Source organism: Lissotriton vulgaris, chromosome 2_1, assembly GCF_964263255.1.
Source record: "Lissotriton vulgaris chromosome 2_1, aLisVul1.2, whole genome shotgun sequence".
Classification (NCBI taxonomy): domain Eukaryota; kingdom Metazoa; phylum Chordata; class Amphibia; order Caudata; family Salamandridae; genus Lissotriton; species Lissotriton vulgaris.
The window spans coordinates 920,177,366-920,195,199 of NC_141687.1; the positions used below are offsets into that span (position 1 = coordinate 920,177,366).

General features: G+C 45.1%; 1 protein-coding gene across 1 annotated transcript in view; it reads right to left on the minus strand.

Annotated features, from left to right (window-relative positions):
* Positions 1–17,834, minus strand: part of GNL2 (G protein nucleolar 2) — a 210,564-nt gene that overhangs the window by 100,450 nt on the left and 92,280 nt on the right. The window contains exon 9 of the mRNA XM_086956449.1: positions 5,972–6,100. Coding sequence (XP_086812575.1) covers positions 5,972–6,100 — 129 coding nt within the window. The remainder of the gene's footprint in view (positions 1–5,971; positions 6,101–17,834) is intronic.

The window sequence follows — 17,834 nt, forward strand, 5'->3', positions numbered from 1 at the left end:
CCCCTCCCGGTCAGCTCCGTCACCATCCCCGGCATCTAATATCTCCACAGGCGCAGGTGCAGTCTGCTGGGCCTCCTGGCGCGCAGCGGGACGATGCAGAAGAGTCTTCTTGGATCGAAAACGGGAACAAGCCATGCAGCTGGCTTCATCATGATCCGGCGACAGACACTTGTTGCACACCGGGTGGACGTCGATGTGTGGATACTTTGAGTTGCACACGGGACATCTCTTGAACGGACTCCGTTCCATGATGGTTCGTCGATAAGGCCTCTGGCTTCGACTGGGCCTTCAGCGTCGAAAAGCACGTGGCTCTTCTGGAAATCCGGCGCAGAACAGAGCTGGAAGAATCGGGCACCGAACGCAAGACTATACCGACGAAAACCTAAAGGCCTTTTGGCCGTAAGAAAGTTTTATATCGATCCCGACTAGAGTGGACCAATATACATCCGAACCCAATGGCGGAAAAAAACAATCTGAGGATGGAGTCGATGCCCATGCGCACTGTAGTCCAGGGGAGGAGCCACCTATCTCGTGATACTTCGATGACTCTTCCAGGACAACAATGTGCGATCATCCGGACCCAACACTAGGCGGCGATCTATGCACAGATATGAATTCAGCAGCCTACATGCCTCAACCGGAGCGGCCTCCCGATCTGGTCTTTCTGGTGCGGGGGACTGCAGCGTAGGAGAGCCAGGCAGATCGTAGGGTCCTCTGGGGTGCGTGGAATTTGAGTCTGTTGTTCAGGTATGCTGGTCCGGTGTCAGACGGCCTTGTGGGCGTGGTTAAGCATCTTGAAGTTGACTCTAGCTTCGATGGGGAGCCAGTGGAGTGTGCACAGGTGCTGGGAGATTGTGGCAGTGTCTTGGCAGGTCGAGAACCAGTCTTGCGGCGGTGTTCTGGATGTTCTGTAGTTTGCGGGTGAGGTTTTTGTTTATTGCGACATAGAGTGCTTTGCCGTAGTAGAGTCTGCTGGCCACCAGGGCGTGAGTCCCCGGTCTTTCTGTGTTCGAGGGGGATTCATTTGAAGGTCTTACGTAGGAGGCGGAGGGTGTGGAAGCAGGAGGACGAGACAGAGTTGATCTGGAGGTCCATTTTGAGTCAGGATGATTCCCAGGTTACGTGCATGGTCCGTGGGGGTGGGCGGGCTTCCGAGGACGGGGTGCCACCAGGTGTCATTCCATGTGTCGAGGTTTGGGCCCATGATGAGTACTTCTGTTTTGTTGTATCAATCAAAAACAGAGGGACAAGGAGGATTGAGCACACCAAAAAGATCCGTAGATGACGGATTGCAAGAACCTAGCCAATGGAAACGAGGGGTTCACCAATTTGATGTGAACCGCATCTGCTAGTAGAAAGAAAAACCTCTCTTTTCTTGAGTCGCCTCACTGACCCAGGGTTCCCCCAAGGTGACATGCTTCATCATTGGGGCCATCCCAAACATCTACTGCTTGGGGCATGCTGGATTAACGGAGTTACATAGGTTGGTTGATTTTGAACACGTATTTATTTAGTGGCAATAATACACCTCATGGTCTGTTTCTGTGGAGGGGCCTGTAGTAACCTATGCCCAGCTACTCAATACGACCTATTTGCGAAAAGTATTTAATGCTTACCTGTACCAGGCCTGCTTGGTTCTCAAAACAAACAACAGCTTATTTTTTATACAAAAACAATTGGCCTAGAGTTCAGCTCGAGTGTGTGAATTCATTTGCTGACTGAGTGTGTACATCACATGCTTAACACTGTCCTCTGAGACTGCCTTAATGCTTGGGTAAGAGTGGTCTGCTTAATTCAGACACTCTGTTCATCACCACCCAATTTTCTGAATCATTAATTCTCGACCAAGCTACCACTATTAGAGAGTAAGGTTCTATCTAACTTTAACCTCTGCTTACCTCTGGGGACACTTGTACTCTATACACACTATACCTCATTTTGGTGTGGTATGTATAGAGCCAGTTTCTTACAATTGTGGACTAAGATATTAGTAAAAAGGCCTTACAATGAAATAACAAGGTGTTTCTTTATGTTCCTCTCCTCAGCAAAGGTTTCTTCTTGTCCCAAAGTGATTTAATTTCTTGGGATCAGGGCCCCAATATTTATACCCCCAAGTCTGACTGAATACTAGAATCACAACTCTTTATAGAGGAACTCCCTCCACGCTAAACTAAGACTGAGCTATGGGAATAGTATCAAACATCTGCAGTTATCTTGACGGCACATATGTAAAGTGTGTGCAACTGTTGCACACATATGACCTTAATCAACGGGCATTGAAGTAACATTTTTCTCCTTGATGTCATGAAAGGCTTTGAACAGCAAGGAAAGGCTAAAGTGAAACCCTGAGCTATCACCCCAAAGTAGGATTATTGCCTCTTACCACAACAAACCCATCCTCTCAACTTTTTGGAGTCTCCCATAGTGCATGGGAGGCCTGTGGTATATTTCCAACAACACAGCAGTAAACCAGACAGAAGCCTAGAGGACCACAGACCCCTCTATTTCAACCTACCATGCAGATCTAAAAAATCCAGAAGAGGTTGCAATCCTTCTGTCTTTTTGACTCCATATATTTAAAGCTCATGACCCCTGTGGAACTGCATCAATGGAAGCAAGTCTCTTACGTATTTGGCCATCCCCAGTTGCTTGGAAGGGTTCTTTCGTTTCAGATGAGTGGGAGAAGGATGGTGTTAGATTTGGGGGTCTCTAGTTGGCACAGGTAAGTACTTGTGACAAATAGGGACCCTTGCTTCTAGTCAGGGTAAAGGGATACACTCCTAAAATAACCCCTGCTCACCCCCTTGGTAGCTAGGCACGAGCAGACAGACTTATCTCAGAGGCAGTGTGAAAAGCATTTGTGATCATATACAGTAATAAGTGATGGACACCACACGGGTTTTATATCAAAAATAAATATTCTTTATATAGACTTTACACAAGACCACAAACGACAAAAATCCACAATACTGTATTTAGAAAGGTAGTTTTAGCTTAAAATGCGACACTTTAAGTCGATGTACCTTACGATGCATGACGCTTCCACAACAAAAGTGTTGTAGCGATGGAAATGCGGGAAAGTTCCGGTGCAAAGAAATAAAGATGTGAAGATCTTCCAGATGCGGCACGCTTCTCCGATGTTGTGAGAAGTCTTGGCTCGATGAGTCAGCTGCAGCGGCAACATGCTTGTTCAGAAATGAGACGACAGCGGCTTTGGCAGCGACACTCTTCTCCCTTGATGCAAGACACTTCCACTCGATGAGACAACTGCAGCGGCGATACCCTTGTTCAGAGATGCGACGACAGCGGCTCCGACGGCGGCGGCACGCTTTTACGTGGATGCAAAGTGCTTTCCTTGATGCGGTGCAATGTGTTAGCTACAGTCGCGACATCCTTGCTCAGAAATGCAACGGCTACATGCTTTTTCTACGGTGCAAGACACTTCTCTGGATGCGGAGCAATGAGTCAGCCTCAGCAGCGTCATCCTTGTTCAGAGATGTGATGGCAGCGCCTGCGACGGCGACACGCTTCTTCTTCGGTGCGAGACGCTTCTCTCAATGCAGTGCAATGAGTCAGCTACAGCGGCGACACCCTTGTTCAGAGATGCAACGGCAGCGACTGCAACACGCTTCTTCCTCTGGAGTCGCGCTTCCAGCTCCTTGTGACACGCAATCCCTCAGAAGGCCTAAAACAGCAGCAGGCACTTCCAAAGAAGGGGAGCTGGTGGTTGAAGTATGTTGTCCCTGAGACTTCAGCAGGAGACAAGCTCTGTTCCAAACCCTTGGAGATCCTTACAAGTTGAAATAAAGTACACAAAGTTCCTTTCTCCTTCCTTTGGCAGTCAGGCAACCACTGCAGTCCAATCCCCCAAGCAGCACTTCAGCTTAGGGATAGTCTCTCAGTTTCTTTACGTTCCTCTCCTCAGCAAAGGTTTCTTCTTGTCCCAAAGTGATTTAATTTCTTAAATCCTTTTTCATTTGAAGGCAGAGGGGCCTTTGCCTAGTCCAAACCAGTTCTGGAGCACTCGGTTTACATGACTCCTTTACTTTCACAGTGCAGGGCAGAAACATCACACACCCCACAGGAGGTGGAGCCAGCATTGTGGAGGGAAATCACAGCCCTGGAGCACGTTGTTGACATGATTCCTTCTCTCCTTTCATAGTGTAGGGCAGAGACATCAGCCGCACCACAGGAGGTGGAGCCAGCATTGTGGAGGGAAGGCACAGCCCTATTCAGGTCCCAGGTGCAACTCCTCCCACCCATCTAGATGCAGATCTCTCTATTCACCACTAGGCTGACTCATTCTGTCTCCTGGAATCCCCCAGCCCTGTCACTAAAACTCCAGACAAGGAATACACAACCTAGCAGAGGCAGGCTTGGATAGTTAGACAAGAAAATATCTACTTTCTAAAAGTGGTATTTTCAAACACAGAACATTAAAGCCAACTTCACTAAAAGATGTATTTTATTATTCTGAGTTCAAGCATACTAAACTCGAATTTCTACCATATTCCCTGATTCAGTTAGGATTATAAAATGTAATAATCTAACTGCCCGTTCTGGCCTATAGAGAACAGGTAGCCATGCAATAGTGAAAAACGAAAATGGCTATAATTCACTATTAGGATATGCCACGCACACCAGGGCATGTCCTACCTTATATTTACAATGCACCCTTCCCTTGGGCCTACCATAGGCATGTCTGATATGAAGAAAAGGGAAGGCTTAGGGATGGCAAGTGGGTGCACGTGCCCAGTCAACATGGCTATACCAGACTGCACACAGGCTCTGCAATGGCAAGCCTTAGGCACACTTTTACAGGCTGCTTCTGCGGGTGGTACAACCAGTGCTGAAAGCCCACTAGCAGCATTTGGTTTACAAGCCCTGGGCACACTCTGTGCACTGTACTAGAGTCTGACAAGTAAACCAAATCAGCCAATCACGGAGTCACTAATCCATACATCAATTTACAATAGGAAGAACATATGCACTTTAGCACTGATCAGCAGTGGTAAAGTGCCCAGAGTCATAAAACAGCCAACAACAGGTCAGGAAAAATACAGGAGGAAGGCAAAAAGCTCAGGGATGACCTACAAAAAGGGCCAAGTCCAACAGATGGAAAAAAAGAAATATGGTTATTTGGGGATGGAATAATTTGTAACAGTGACACTGTTGTTTCGGAGTTAGAATTGTATGCTAGTTGGCCTTTCATATGCATGTGGTGTTAGTCTAATTCTTTGAGATGTTACTGTTGTGGTCATTAGATTATGAGTGTCTGGAATGTGGTACTGACCAGCAACCTAGTCTTCAGTTATCGGACTTGATGAGCTCTGTCGTTACGCTGATTATCTTAAGTTTGTTGTATCCACAACTACAAAGAATACGTTTCTTCAACTGGACCTACCAATTATGTCATGTATTTCGCGACATGAACATGTCCATGTACTTCAATTTAGTTACCTCCATCTGCTTGAGTGCAACTCAGCACTGTAGACACTAGTTGATATGCCACAAGAATGAAATATATGCTGGTTGTCTCACCCCAAATCTTCCACTCTAAAGAACTAGTCTGAAACATCGACAGAACCTCAAAGAAGGAAGTGCAAATACTTAGGCTGTAACTATCAGAAAACGTGTTATTTTATTGAATTCTAAATTAAAGCATACAGGAATTAACCATGATCGAAGAAGATGGAAAAACAAGCATGACAAAGCCACTGCCACAGGGATTCAGTGATGTTATCTTTTCCTGTAATACAACCGTTTGTGGCCAGTAGGTTAGCATAAGCTAAACTGTTATTAATTTAAATGAGTCACAAAGCAGATTCTAGTATCTAAAACACAATAACTTTTGCTATTAATGCAATCCTATGGGAAATATATGCATTGCTCTAACAAAATAATAAAAAAAAAAACACACACAATCAGAGCTATAGTTTCCTTTGAACACATTACTCCATGCCTGCCCTACCTTGGTTTCACCGGCAAGGGGAGCCACATTGCAGACTTTCTTAGATCGCAAAGTGTTGATCACAGAGCTTTTGCCAACATTCGGATAGCCGATGAATCCCACGCTGATCTGCTTTTTGTCTGTGTGCAACTGTTTAGGGGGAAAACACGCATGGATGCATTTAGAAACGCAGGCTGAGAGGCAAGCATGTATTTGAAAAGAATTACTACTTTACAATGCGGCAAAGGAAAAAGCCAACACTGCTCAAAATCCCACTATAAATACTGTAAAACATATTTATGAGGTGCACATTAGATTACCTATTAGCAGCATACAGAAATCATTTGGGTTGCAGTTTCCCTTTTAAGGTTAAACAAAAACGTTTGGTGGACAGCACATTTATGGTTTACACCTTCACCCGCATAAATCTATACAACAATGAAAGTGGAATGGCATATATACCCGTTTCACTTAAATACAAGACAGCTACTAACAGAAATTAGGACAACATGTATAACCATGAAACAGGTTACCTTGATATTAATTCTGATACACTTAGTTTGTTTAAAGGTGGTTTATTAAAAAGAAAAGTCAGTATAGGCATCTCATCTCAGTCCATATTATGGACTTAGCACTTTCCATAAATACCCTGTGAACATGCATATTTCGACATGATGGTAGTAGCAGGTAATAAGACAGTTTTCACATGGTTATTGAGAAAGGTCTTCAAGAACCAGTGGAGACCAGAGGCATCATTATGGCTTACCACTACGTGGCATAAGGCTCCAGGAAGTATTATAGAAACTCACGGATTCCTAATAAGCATGCACAAAAAGCCTTTGGAAGAGGTTTGAAATTCTGAGGCGGCTAAGCAGGAATCCCTGCAATTCCTCATCCGCTTGTCTTTGGGAAATCCTATGAGACCCTGTGTTGAGCGAAGTAAGACCAGATGATGTTGTCAGCTGCCAGCTCCTGAACTTCAAGCAATGCTGGACCTCATCTTAGGAGAAGCACAACACCATGGCCTGGACACTCACTGATTAAGGTATGCTTGTTTTCCTGGGCTATACCCGTAAATGACAAAATAAGGGCTTAAGTAATAGACATGGAGAACATCTCAAGTCCTAACATCAAGCCTGTAGGCAGTCTGTTAGTTCTGCTGGACTGAAGCCTTAGGAACAAGACTGAGAGGATGAGGTCATAGTTGAGCTGAATTCTTTATAGATCCTTTGGAATAAAGGATGGTTCTGTAGGAATATCGTGGTACTCCAACAAAGTAGCTCATGGCGCCCACAACACAATGTTGAATTAACAAGTCTTTTTAGATGCAATCACCTCTGTGAAGGACCTTTTTATGTAACCGTGGCTGATGTGGCAATTCAAGTGAGGAATGTTCCATAAGGAGGCTCATCAGATGACTCTCTGTAGCCAGAGGTCTAGGTGAAGACTCAATGTAAACAATGAAAATCTAGTTATCTGCACAATGTCATGGAGCCTAACCTCAGGAAAACAATTACATTATACGATCTTCACTTGTGTATCCAGATTAAATACTTTGAGAAGAGTCTGAAAACAATCAAAAATTTTAAATGGTTGCATAGTTGCTATATCAGAATTACTGACTTTTTTGTTTGAAAAGCACTCAGTAAAGTACATTGTGTTGTATCTGTACCTTTAATTTATTCCTCAATGACATGTATTGTGTTCTTTAATGACATGTACAATGTTCTGTGTTCTATGATTGAGTTTTGCTGTTGTGTCATTCTGTTCCGTTACCTGGACACGACAGCATCGCTCTTCATAGCCTTTTCTTGTGGGTTTTATTCTTCCTGATTTATTCTTAATAAATCAACTTAACATAACTCCTGCCTTTTAATGTTGTCTTATATCACTAAATACAACATAAATATGGCGACGAGGATGGGATCGAGCAAATATTTTGATCTATATTTTTTAATTTGGCAGTTGAGTTTAATTTAACCCACCTAGATAAAAATAAGGCTTAAGAAAGAAGATTAACAACTTTTAAAGGCATCGACTACATACTTTTGGTAAGATCGATTTACCTAATTGGTATGCATCGTATGTCGGAAAGAGGTTGAATAGCCCACATGAAATGGAGCCGAGGTAGAGAGCCTGGGCATCAAACCACTACAAGGACGCAGGTAATGAGAGAGTCCTTTATTGAGGTATGGGTGACAGGAAGAGTACACAGCATCTGCCTCAAGTCCCACCCTCCAACTGCCCCGATTCCCCAAGTTCTATCTCCCTTGGTAACAAGAACTTCCAAGGAGAATGTTAGAATGTTAGGATACATCACAGGCGGGCTAAAAAAAGTCTAAAGAAACAGTAAATGCTGCAAAAAGATGCCCAATTAAGAAGGAGCTGGGGACAGTCGCCTCATGTTTCATCACATCACAGCAGCTCACCACCACGGAAGGATGAAGTCAATCCAAACAACAATATTTAGCCCATATTTTCTACAAATATTATCTTAACTAAGGAACAGGAATCAGTAGACCCCAAAAAATCAGCCACATCGTTAAACTCAATTGGCCAGACTCTCGCACAAGCTCAATAAGTAGTCCGGGACAGCGTGCAATCAAGTTCCAGAGACACTGCTTCAGACTGTCCCAAGGAACCAGGGCACGGATGTTCTTTATCATGAAAAGAGTGCCGTAAGGGACATATTGCAGAAACAAGTGTGCAAGCTGTAGCACAAGAGAATAAGCTAACAGGGGCATTATGGGCACATACCTATAGCTCCATCCCACCCAGCTAGCAAACAAGGAGCTCGTGAGCGGAAGTAGCAACAAATAAAATAGCATTCACTCCGCAGTACATATCAATTGACAGCCAAAACAGTGAAATGGACGAATATACGAGGCTACCACACCATATCCCCTCACTTATGAAAATAACCAGAGAAGAAATCATCAGAATTCTGTTCTAGCAAATGGCATATTCAATACTCAGGAACACACAATATCTACATGGATAAAGGAGGCCCTAATGAAAAGGGTATTAAAGGAGTAAGAAAGGTTTGCGGACTGACTAATCTTGGTACAAGAAAAAAGGAAGAGAAGTATTCATATGTGCTTTCTTCACAAACCAGATAACATCCCACCTATATGAAGATACAATTCAAAAAGAACAATTAATGGACTGAATGCTGAACAAGCCAGAAAATATCCCACCTATATGAAGGTACTATGCAAAAACCACAATTGATGGAAAGAATTCTGAACAATGTCAAACATTCCTCCCAGTGCAGAGATATGGGCCTAAATCCATCGTTTTTGTGCTCCCCATGCCATTTCAGTTTAATCCCGCCATAAGCAAATCAGTCTGGACCCTGCTCCCCGTGGGAACAGTGCAGCCGAACTGCCAGATCAGGTCTTCTCTGGAGCAGTAAGAAGCATCCTGAGACTAATTTCGGGAATTCCAAGTTTATATGTGCAAGACTGGTGTTAGAACCGAGATAGGATAGACATGCATAGCACAATGCACACCCATTTTTGGCAATAATGCTATTATTATTGGCTAACTATCCAAAGCCTTTTATCTAGTGACTTTATCTAGAGATTTTGGCTACTTTCAGAAACCAAAATCTCTAGGTTAAACAAAACCGATCAACAAAAGTTGTAACATGAGAGATTTGTTAAAGAAAAATTTAAATAAAATCAGAGGAATGTAATTTCCCTATTGACTTCTATTCAATCAGATGCAATTTTAGGCAGGAGACAGATTTAATGAAAAAATTGTATACTTTAAAAAAAATTGGGAATCCTCGCCTCAACATTGGTTAGCATGCCGCCCATCAGCAGCTCCTACTTAATGGCAGCGGAGTGTCACTCCACTGGTCAGAGATAGCTTATGAAAAATAAAATGATAATAAAACAATGTTATTATCATTTTAGTTTTCAGTGTGAGCCGAGTCCGCCGAGGTTAGGGTGGGCCATCCTCAATGGTTCGCAAAGGAAGGAGGAGTGGTTGGCACTGTTAGTGAGCATGCCAGTTTGGCGGCTATCTTAGGACGGCCAAACTGACATGAGCACTTCTATTTCTCCAACTCAACTGTGTTGCATTGCAGGGTGGAGAAAAGGCATAGGTTCTCTGTGCCTGAGCGAGTGTCAAACCAGCCCGCTAAAGCCAATCTCGGCGCTTCAGTCATGGTTGGTATAGTATGAGAGCAGCATCTGGATTTGGTGGGGAGCTTGTGCAGAAACCAAGAAGCTGTGAAGGTGCATAAAGCTGCAGCCGGGAGTGGAAGGGAAGTCCTTTTTTAAAATGATTTACCCCCACAGGTCTTTATTGGCAGCAGCCGCTGCTGATCTCACCACTGTGAACTCTGCACAACTATTTCTCCGTTACCACAAGAAGATGTGTACTCAAAAGGTACTTCTAAGGCTGGAGGAGCACATTACATAATTCCTTTGGTGAGCAGCCAATGTTAGAACATTTAGCAGTCAGTAGGAGTCGCTGCTGCTCCATGTCCCCCGAAGCGGTTTGATGTCGACAGCTGCCATCTAGAGGCTGCAGCACAGAACAGCCAACAGTACTTGCCAAAAGACTCACTTTAATCTACATTTTATCACACACCAAGTTAAACGCTCAAAGCAATGAACAAATATGCAGAATTCAGCAATGCTGTTTCGGTAAAAAGTAAATAAAATTTCAGAAAAAGAATTGCCTAAAACAGGTAAAACAGACAATTTTAAGAGGTACATGAAGAGGCAAGCTTTTTTTTTTAATTCTGCAGAACAAATATAACAATATACATCCAGGGGAGCAATCTAAGGGAAGGGAAATACAGCATGAACCTTCTTCAATGTGTAATATTGAACATCCTTCAGTGATTAGAAAGATAAATCATATCATATATGTTTAACTACTAACCTTTAAGAAATATCTGATAGAATGCAATTAAGTAAACCCCTAACGGCCATAAACAGGAACGAAGAAGCTTTTAAAAGGGAAAGGTGGAGGTCTCTTTCTTGGTTCCTAAAGAGCACATTCTGTTGGTAAATTATGTATATGCTGGTGCATCGGTCAGCACCATACAGATAATTTATAAATACCAACTAGGTACCTAGCATAGTCTGAGGTTACTGGCAAGAACTGTTAGGGTTATTCCTGTATACCACTAGTGTCCGGTAGCTATAAATGATCTTGTCATTAGAGGGCATCTCTTCCCTCACCATGATTTCCATAAACTAACTTGGTGCTCACCCAGTGGCAGAGACATAAATCAGATTGACCACCTAATGATAAGTGGCACCTACAGATCCTCATTGCAAGATGTCGGAGTGAGGAGGGGAAGAGGAAATTGGCAGTGATCACCATCTAGTGAATGTTCTTGTGAAGGTGAAGCTCAGAAAAAAAGGAGGGCAAAACATCAGGATGGCAGCACTTCGATGTGGCAAAATTACCAGACCCATAGATCTGGAAGGCATTCGTGGTATAAATCAAAAACAGATTCCAACTCCTGGCAGGGAAAGAAGATCCACATGAGCCAGCTGCAGATGCAATCAAAAAGAAATGGGAACAGGTCTTTTTAATATATGTGAAGAGCAGTGAAACCTGCTTGGGAACATAGACAATGAAGAAGATAGACAGGGTAACAAAAGACAAAAGGCAAGATATTGAAGACAGAAGGGCATCAAGAAAAGAACCTTATGAAGGTGAAATCTAAGAGGCTACAGGAGAAATAACAGCAACAGTACATAGAGGAAAATAGAGCACACAAGAATGATAAGAGCAGACAAGCGGGCATACTTGCAAGCCAAGCAAAGGAAGGAGCCAGAAGAGGAAAACAGGGTAAGGCCTTCAATACCATTAGGATAGTCTGCTGTAAATTTCGTGCAATAAACAACACCCCCATCATGGATTAAGAGGGCAGACTACTCACAGAGAAAGAGCAGGAAGCATGCTGGGCCATTCACTTTAAAGAAGTCTTGAACAGACCAGTACCAGCAAGCAAGTCGAGCATCCAAGAAGCAGAGACAGACTTGGGTGTGAACACTGCCTCACCACAGAGTGAGGAAATTATCAATGCCATGTGATCTCTCAAGAAAGGAAAAGGAAAAGCTTCTGGCCAAGTCAATCTGAATGCAGAAATATTGAAGACTGATTGAAACATCAGTGAAGATTCTCCAACCACAGTGCACATCATTTTCGGAGGGAAAGAAGGTATCAGGCAACTGAAACGAAGGCATCATTGTCAAGATTCCAAAGATGGGAGTATTAACCAACTGTAACAACCGGCATGAAATCACCAGTCTGTCAATTCAGAGTATAATCCAGGCAAAAAAATCATTTGACAGCGCATTTCTGATTCCCTGGGCTAGCAGTACAAAACAGGCTGGGGTCCGCAAGGGTAGAGGTTGTGTAGATCAAATTCTTACTCTACACAATATGATAGATCGGTGCTCAGAGTGGCAGAGACAACAATGCCTCAATTTCATTGATTTTGATAAAGCCTTTGACAGTATCCTTAGCATTTGGCATATATTGAGAGCCTATGGCATACCACAGCAGATGACTCTCCTTATCAATAGTTTATACAATAATTTTATTTGCAAGGTGGGAAATAGGGAGTATAGATGCTAAAGCAAGAGCAGTGCAAGACAGAGAAACCTGTTGTCAGTGTTGCTCTTCAACCTAGTTAACAACTGGGTAATGGGACGCACAACAGAAGACCAAGCCAGAGACATCATTCTTAACATAAAGCCTTGTTCTTTGGACCATGACTATGCGGATGACCTACCCTTGTGCGCTCACACACATCAGCATATGCAGGAAAAGACCTCGCTCTTCAAAATCTGATGCACAGCAAGTGGGCCTGAAGATCAAAATGAAGAAATCAGAAGTCAGAACACTCAACATCCTAAAACGTTCACCAATCAATGTGGATGGAGAGGATATAGGTATCACTGAAGAGTTCACCTACTCAGGCCATACTATCAGACAGGATGGAGAGAAAGGTACTGACATCAAGAGCAAAATGAAAAGGCGAGGAACAGCTTCAGGGTGCTGAACAATGAGTGGAGGGCACTAACACCAAGCTGAGCCTTTACCATAGCTTCATTCTGTCCACATTCTTGCATGGATCAGAATGCAGGCAGATGACAAAAAGCAGCATCACCAAACTGTAATCTTCTAAACCAGTAACCTGAAAAGAATGTTGCAAATTTTCTGGCTGCAAACCATCTCCAACTAGTAAATACTCAACGGATGCGAGCAAGCAAGCATGGACACCACCATTATGAGAAGACGATGGAGATAGATAGGACACACCATCAGAAAGAAGACAACTCCATCACAAAACAAGCATTTGCAATGCAATAGGTCTCGCATTAGGAAAGTGTGAGCTATTGGTATTGTAAATGACAATTTTTTTAAATATGTGTTGGCTTTGAAAACATAAATAAATAGCATTGTTATTCACAAAGCCAATAGCTTACACTTTCCTAATGCAAGTCCTATTGGCTATGGCAATGCTTATTGGTAGCAAGCAAGGACAGTGCTGTTGTGGTGCTGAGTAATGATGTGGTTGGGCTGAGTGATGTGGTGGTGTCCCAGAGTGATGAGGTGGTGTCCCAGAGTAAATTGTAAATTGATACTTGTATAGCGCACTACTCACCCGCAAGGGTCTCAAGGCGCTTGTACGAATACCGCTGTGGAACCCATCCTGGCTTTCCCTGTGAGGCGTCCACTCCGGGGCACCCCCAAGGTGGGGGCCAGGCATCCTTAGCGTTGTGGGGGCCGTTGTGGAGATTAAGCAAGCTATTGCCCAGAGTCGCAGAGTGGGACTCCATGATTGGAATAGGCAGCGAGGCGAGAATTATCGAGTCCGTGGAATTCTGAGCTCAAGACCCGCCGAGGCGGGGAATTGAACCCTGGTCCGAGCTAGCCCTCTGCATCAGGGTCTGCCGCTCTAACCATTGAGCCACACTTCTCCACTGTGCTGTTGTGGTGCCCCTGAGTGACGTGGTGGTGTCCCCAAGTGACGTGGTGGTGTCCCCGAGTGACGTGGTGGTGTCCCCAAGTGACGTGGTGGTGCCCATGAGTGACGTGGTGGTGCCCATGAGTGACGTGGTGGTGCCCATGAGTGACGTGGTGGTGCCCATGAGTGAAGTGGTGGTGCCCATGAGTGACGTGGTGGTGCCCCTGAATGGTGCCCATGAGTGACGTGGTGGTGCCCCAGAGTGATGCGGTGGTGCCCCAGAGTGATGCGGTGGTGCCCCAGAGTGATGCGGTGGTGTCCCAGAGTGATGCGGTGGCGCCCCTCAGTGATGCGGTGGCGCCCCTCAGTGATGCGGTGGCGCCCCTCAGTGATGCGGTGGCGCCCCTCAGTGATGCGGTGGCGCCCCTCAGTGATGCGGTGGCGCCCCTCAGTGATGCGGTGGCGCCCCTCAGTGATGTGGTGGCGCCCCTCAGTGATGTGGTGGCGCCCCTCAGTGATGTGGTGGTGCTCCTCAGTGATGTGGTGGTGCCCCTCAGTGATGTGGTGGTGCCCCTCAGTGATGTGGTGGTGCTCCTCAGTGATGTGGTGGTGTCCCCGAGTGATGTGGTGGTGTCCCCGTGTGATGTGGTGGTGTCCCCGAGTGATGTGGTGGTGTACCCGAGGGATGTGGTGGTGTCCCCGAGTGATATGGTGGTGTCCCCGAGGGATGTGGTGGTGTACCCGAGGGATGTGGTGGTGTCTCCGAGTGATTTGGTGGTATCCCAGAGTGATTTGGTGGTATCCCCGAGTGATGTGGTGGTGTCCCCGAGTGATGTGGTGGTGTCGCCGAGTGATGTGATGTGGTGGTGCCCCCGAGTGATGTGGTGGTTCCCTTGAGTGGTGCCCCGGAGTCATGTGGTGGTGTTCGGGAGTCATGGGGGGGGCTCCCTGAGTGATGTGGCGGTGCCCCTGAGTGACGTGGTGGTGCCCCTGAGTGACTTGGCGGTGCCCCTGAGTGACGTGGCGGTGCCCCTGAGTGACGTGGTGCAGCAGCACAGAGACTGAAGCCAAGAACACGCAGGGTTGAGTGCTACAAAGCGCGTTCAGTTTATCAAAGCACAGAATGATGGAGCCGGGAAAAAGCAAGTGGAAACAGGAAAACACAGGGAGAGTGTATAATGATAGAGGCATTGAGTGCTGGGTCTTGGACAGCAATCAAGTACTGGATCGAGAAGGCACTGAATGGGAGAACACGGAAAGCACCCAGGGCCAAGGAAGGAAGACACAAGCACACAAGCAAAACAAGCTCTCGGCATTGCAGTGGCGGGGGACGGGGGAGCGGGAGCGCATTCCTTTGAAGTCTGATTGGGGGTGGGGCGGCAGCCTTTGAAGTCTGATGCGAGGCACAGACAAATGGTGGTGTGTGACGTGGCTGGTTTGTGCACGCGCATAGATCACATGAACTGTGTCTAATCCGCCGTTTTGGTAGACTGTTCTTTTCCCCTTACTATAATCTCGCCGGAGCAATTCGCAAGCGCATTGGCTCAGGCGAGACCTAAACAGCTAACCACTGCACCCAATAAGGCAAACGGAAAAAAACAGAAGAAAGACAGGCCACAGAACACCTGGAGGCGAACTGCGAAAACAGAAATTAAGGGCCGGAGTCACAGATGGGCCCCCGAACAGAAACCTGCTCAAGACAAACATAAGAGGAGGTCCTTTGTTTCTCCCTTACTTGCCAGCCGGCATAATGGGCAACAGAGTTGGGCAACAGAGTTATGCAGCAATTGTTATCCTATGAGATGGACTATTTTTTTTAACTCTGGTCTCTTTGGATGTATTTGGGATAGTATTTTACAAAACCAGACATCTTAAAGAATATGCTCAGCAATGTAACCTCTACACCTGCCACAACCCTTAAAAATGCCCAAAAGACCCATGAAGCAAAAAATGAAATTCCTAGCCTGAAAATATTGTTTGTAGGTGCTTCCAAGCAAGGTGAGCAAGGAGTTAGCATGCAATCTATCCAGGGGGGGGTAGGGGGGGTGGGGGGGGGGGGGTTGTACAAGATAATAGGCCTATACTCATGACTAAATCAGAATGCAGTTATCAAAAGAGGGGAGGGTGATCAATCGATCAGCGGGGCATTCTTTACCACTTAGCCAAGTGGAAGGTCCAGTATCAGCCAGTGCCCCCAAATAGACAATGTAAACAAAGTGGGTAGCTAAACCGTTCCTGAAAAAGAGTTGTGTGTTTGGCGTGACCGGGGGTGTACATGTGGCACCCTAGGGCATCCCTTTTGTTGGATGTATTTGCCTCACACACCCGAATGGGTGTCATGCTTCATCATTGGCGTTGCTCCTCGTCGGGGAGGCGGTGCAATCCCCGACGGGCTCACCTCAAAGAGGGGCTCTTTATCGGAGATCTTTTAATCCAACTGCCTCATGGTGAAGTGCGGGTATGTGGGAAAATGGAGTCGATAGTCTGTAGTGTGAATAAAATGTAGTAGGGAGTACCAAAAAGTACTACTTTATTCTGAGGGTCTCCCGCTACGGTTAAAAACGTGAATCCAACTCACTGGGTGCCACCTAGTTAGGTATGATGGTACTAGATGAAGATGGATAGAAAACTGGTCAACATGTTTCTCGCCTAAGTAATTATCCGCGATTCATCAGGACCTTAAAAGTGTAGAAATTATGGAATATGCAGTCATTCAGCAACATGCTGGTGTCATGTGTGAAATGCAAGCAATATAGGTTTTTAATTACCTCTGTAGTAATGTCCTATGCCTAAGGGTCAGGGATTATGTACTACATGAGTACTCGGCGGTAAGTAAACGTCAGGGGAGAGCCTTGGGATGTAGCTCCATCAGCCTGCGTTCCTGTCTGGAGACCTACCCGTCGCCACCGAGCTCGGATAGAATGCAACCATACCCATATGAAACACAGGAAAGGGAGAGATGATGGTACTGACCCCCACAAAATGCCCTTTTGGTATCCGAACCCTGCTCGGCTACCTCACACTGTCAAAAAATGTAAAAAGGCTCAGAAACATACAAAGACAAGCCACTCAGAGGCTGTTCATTCCAACAGCCAGATAAATGACAGATATTCAGGCAGCCCTCACCCACAGCACACACATTTTATAAAGACTTTGAGGCATCCAAGTGCTTTATTTAGAGTTGAGGTTAGGATACTCCATCAAAAAGTGACAAATATCCTGTTTCTATTATTACAAATGCAGTAGGCTATAATGCAGTTGTAATATGGCAGACCTTGCATCCGTCACATTTGTGACAGAGTATTGCATCTGCCAAACTCTAAATAAGACCCCAAGGTACTATTAAACTGTGCTTGTTGGGGAACGGTGCTTTGCGAATTTAACTCACAGAAAAGTAGCAGAATGAAGACTGTAATGCTGAAAGCATGATGCCTAGAAACTGAAAAGGCACCCACCTTGTTGGTAGTCAGAACAAATTGTCCTGCAAAGAGAAGAGCAACAGGGCACGAACAGGACATGAGGCAAAACCTTTGAGCTGCAGAGATTGTCAGGAAAGCAGGTTTAATCAAGCAGCAGGGCTATTAATCTCCCTCTTCGTAAAGATCAAATAGATGGCATTCAATGGCACGGTTGGGCCAAATACTAACAAATTATTCTGCTGATCAATGAACACCATCATTCTTATCTTCCGTTTTTGAGTGTATGAAAACAATGTAGCCCAAATGAAAATAAAGACATCTTTCATGCATACCTCATGTCTCTTGCCTATACTGGAAGTCACAACCAAACTTTATAAGGAGTGAAGCACAAGAAGATTTTGTCTCGGATATAGACCGTTTAAATTCCAGGGCTGCACCATCAAAAAGAATGGTTCAACTGAAATATGTAGAATAAGCAAGTGTATTTTGAGGTTTCTTTACTGTGTACTTGAACTAG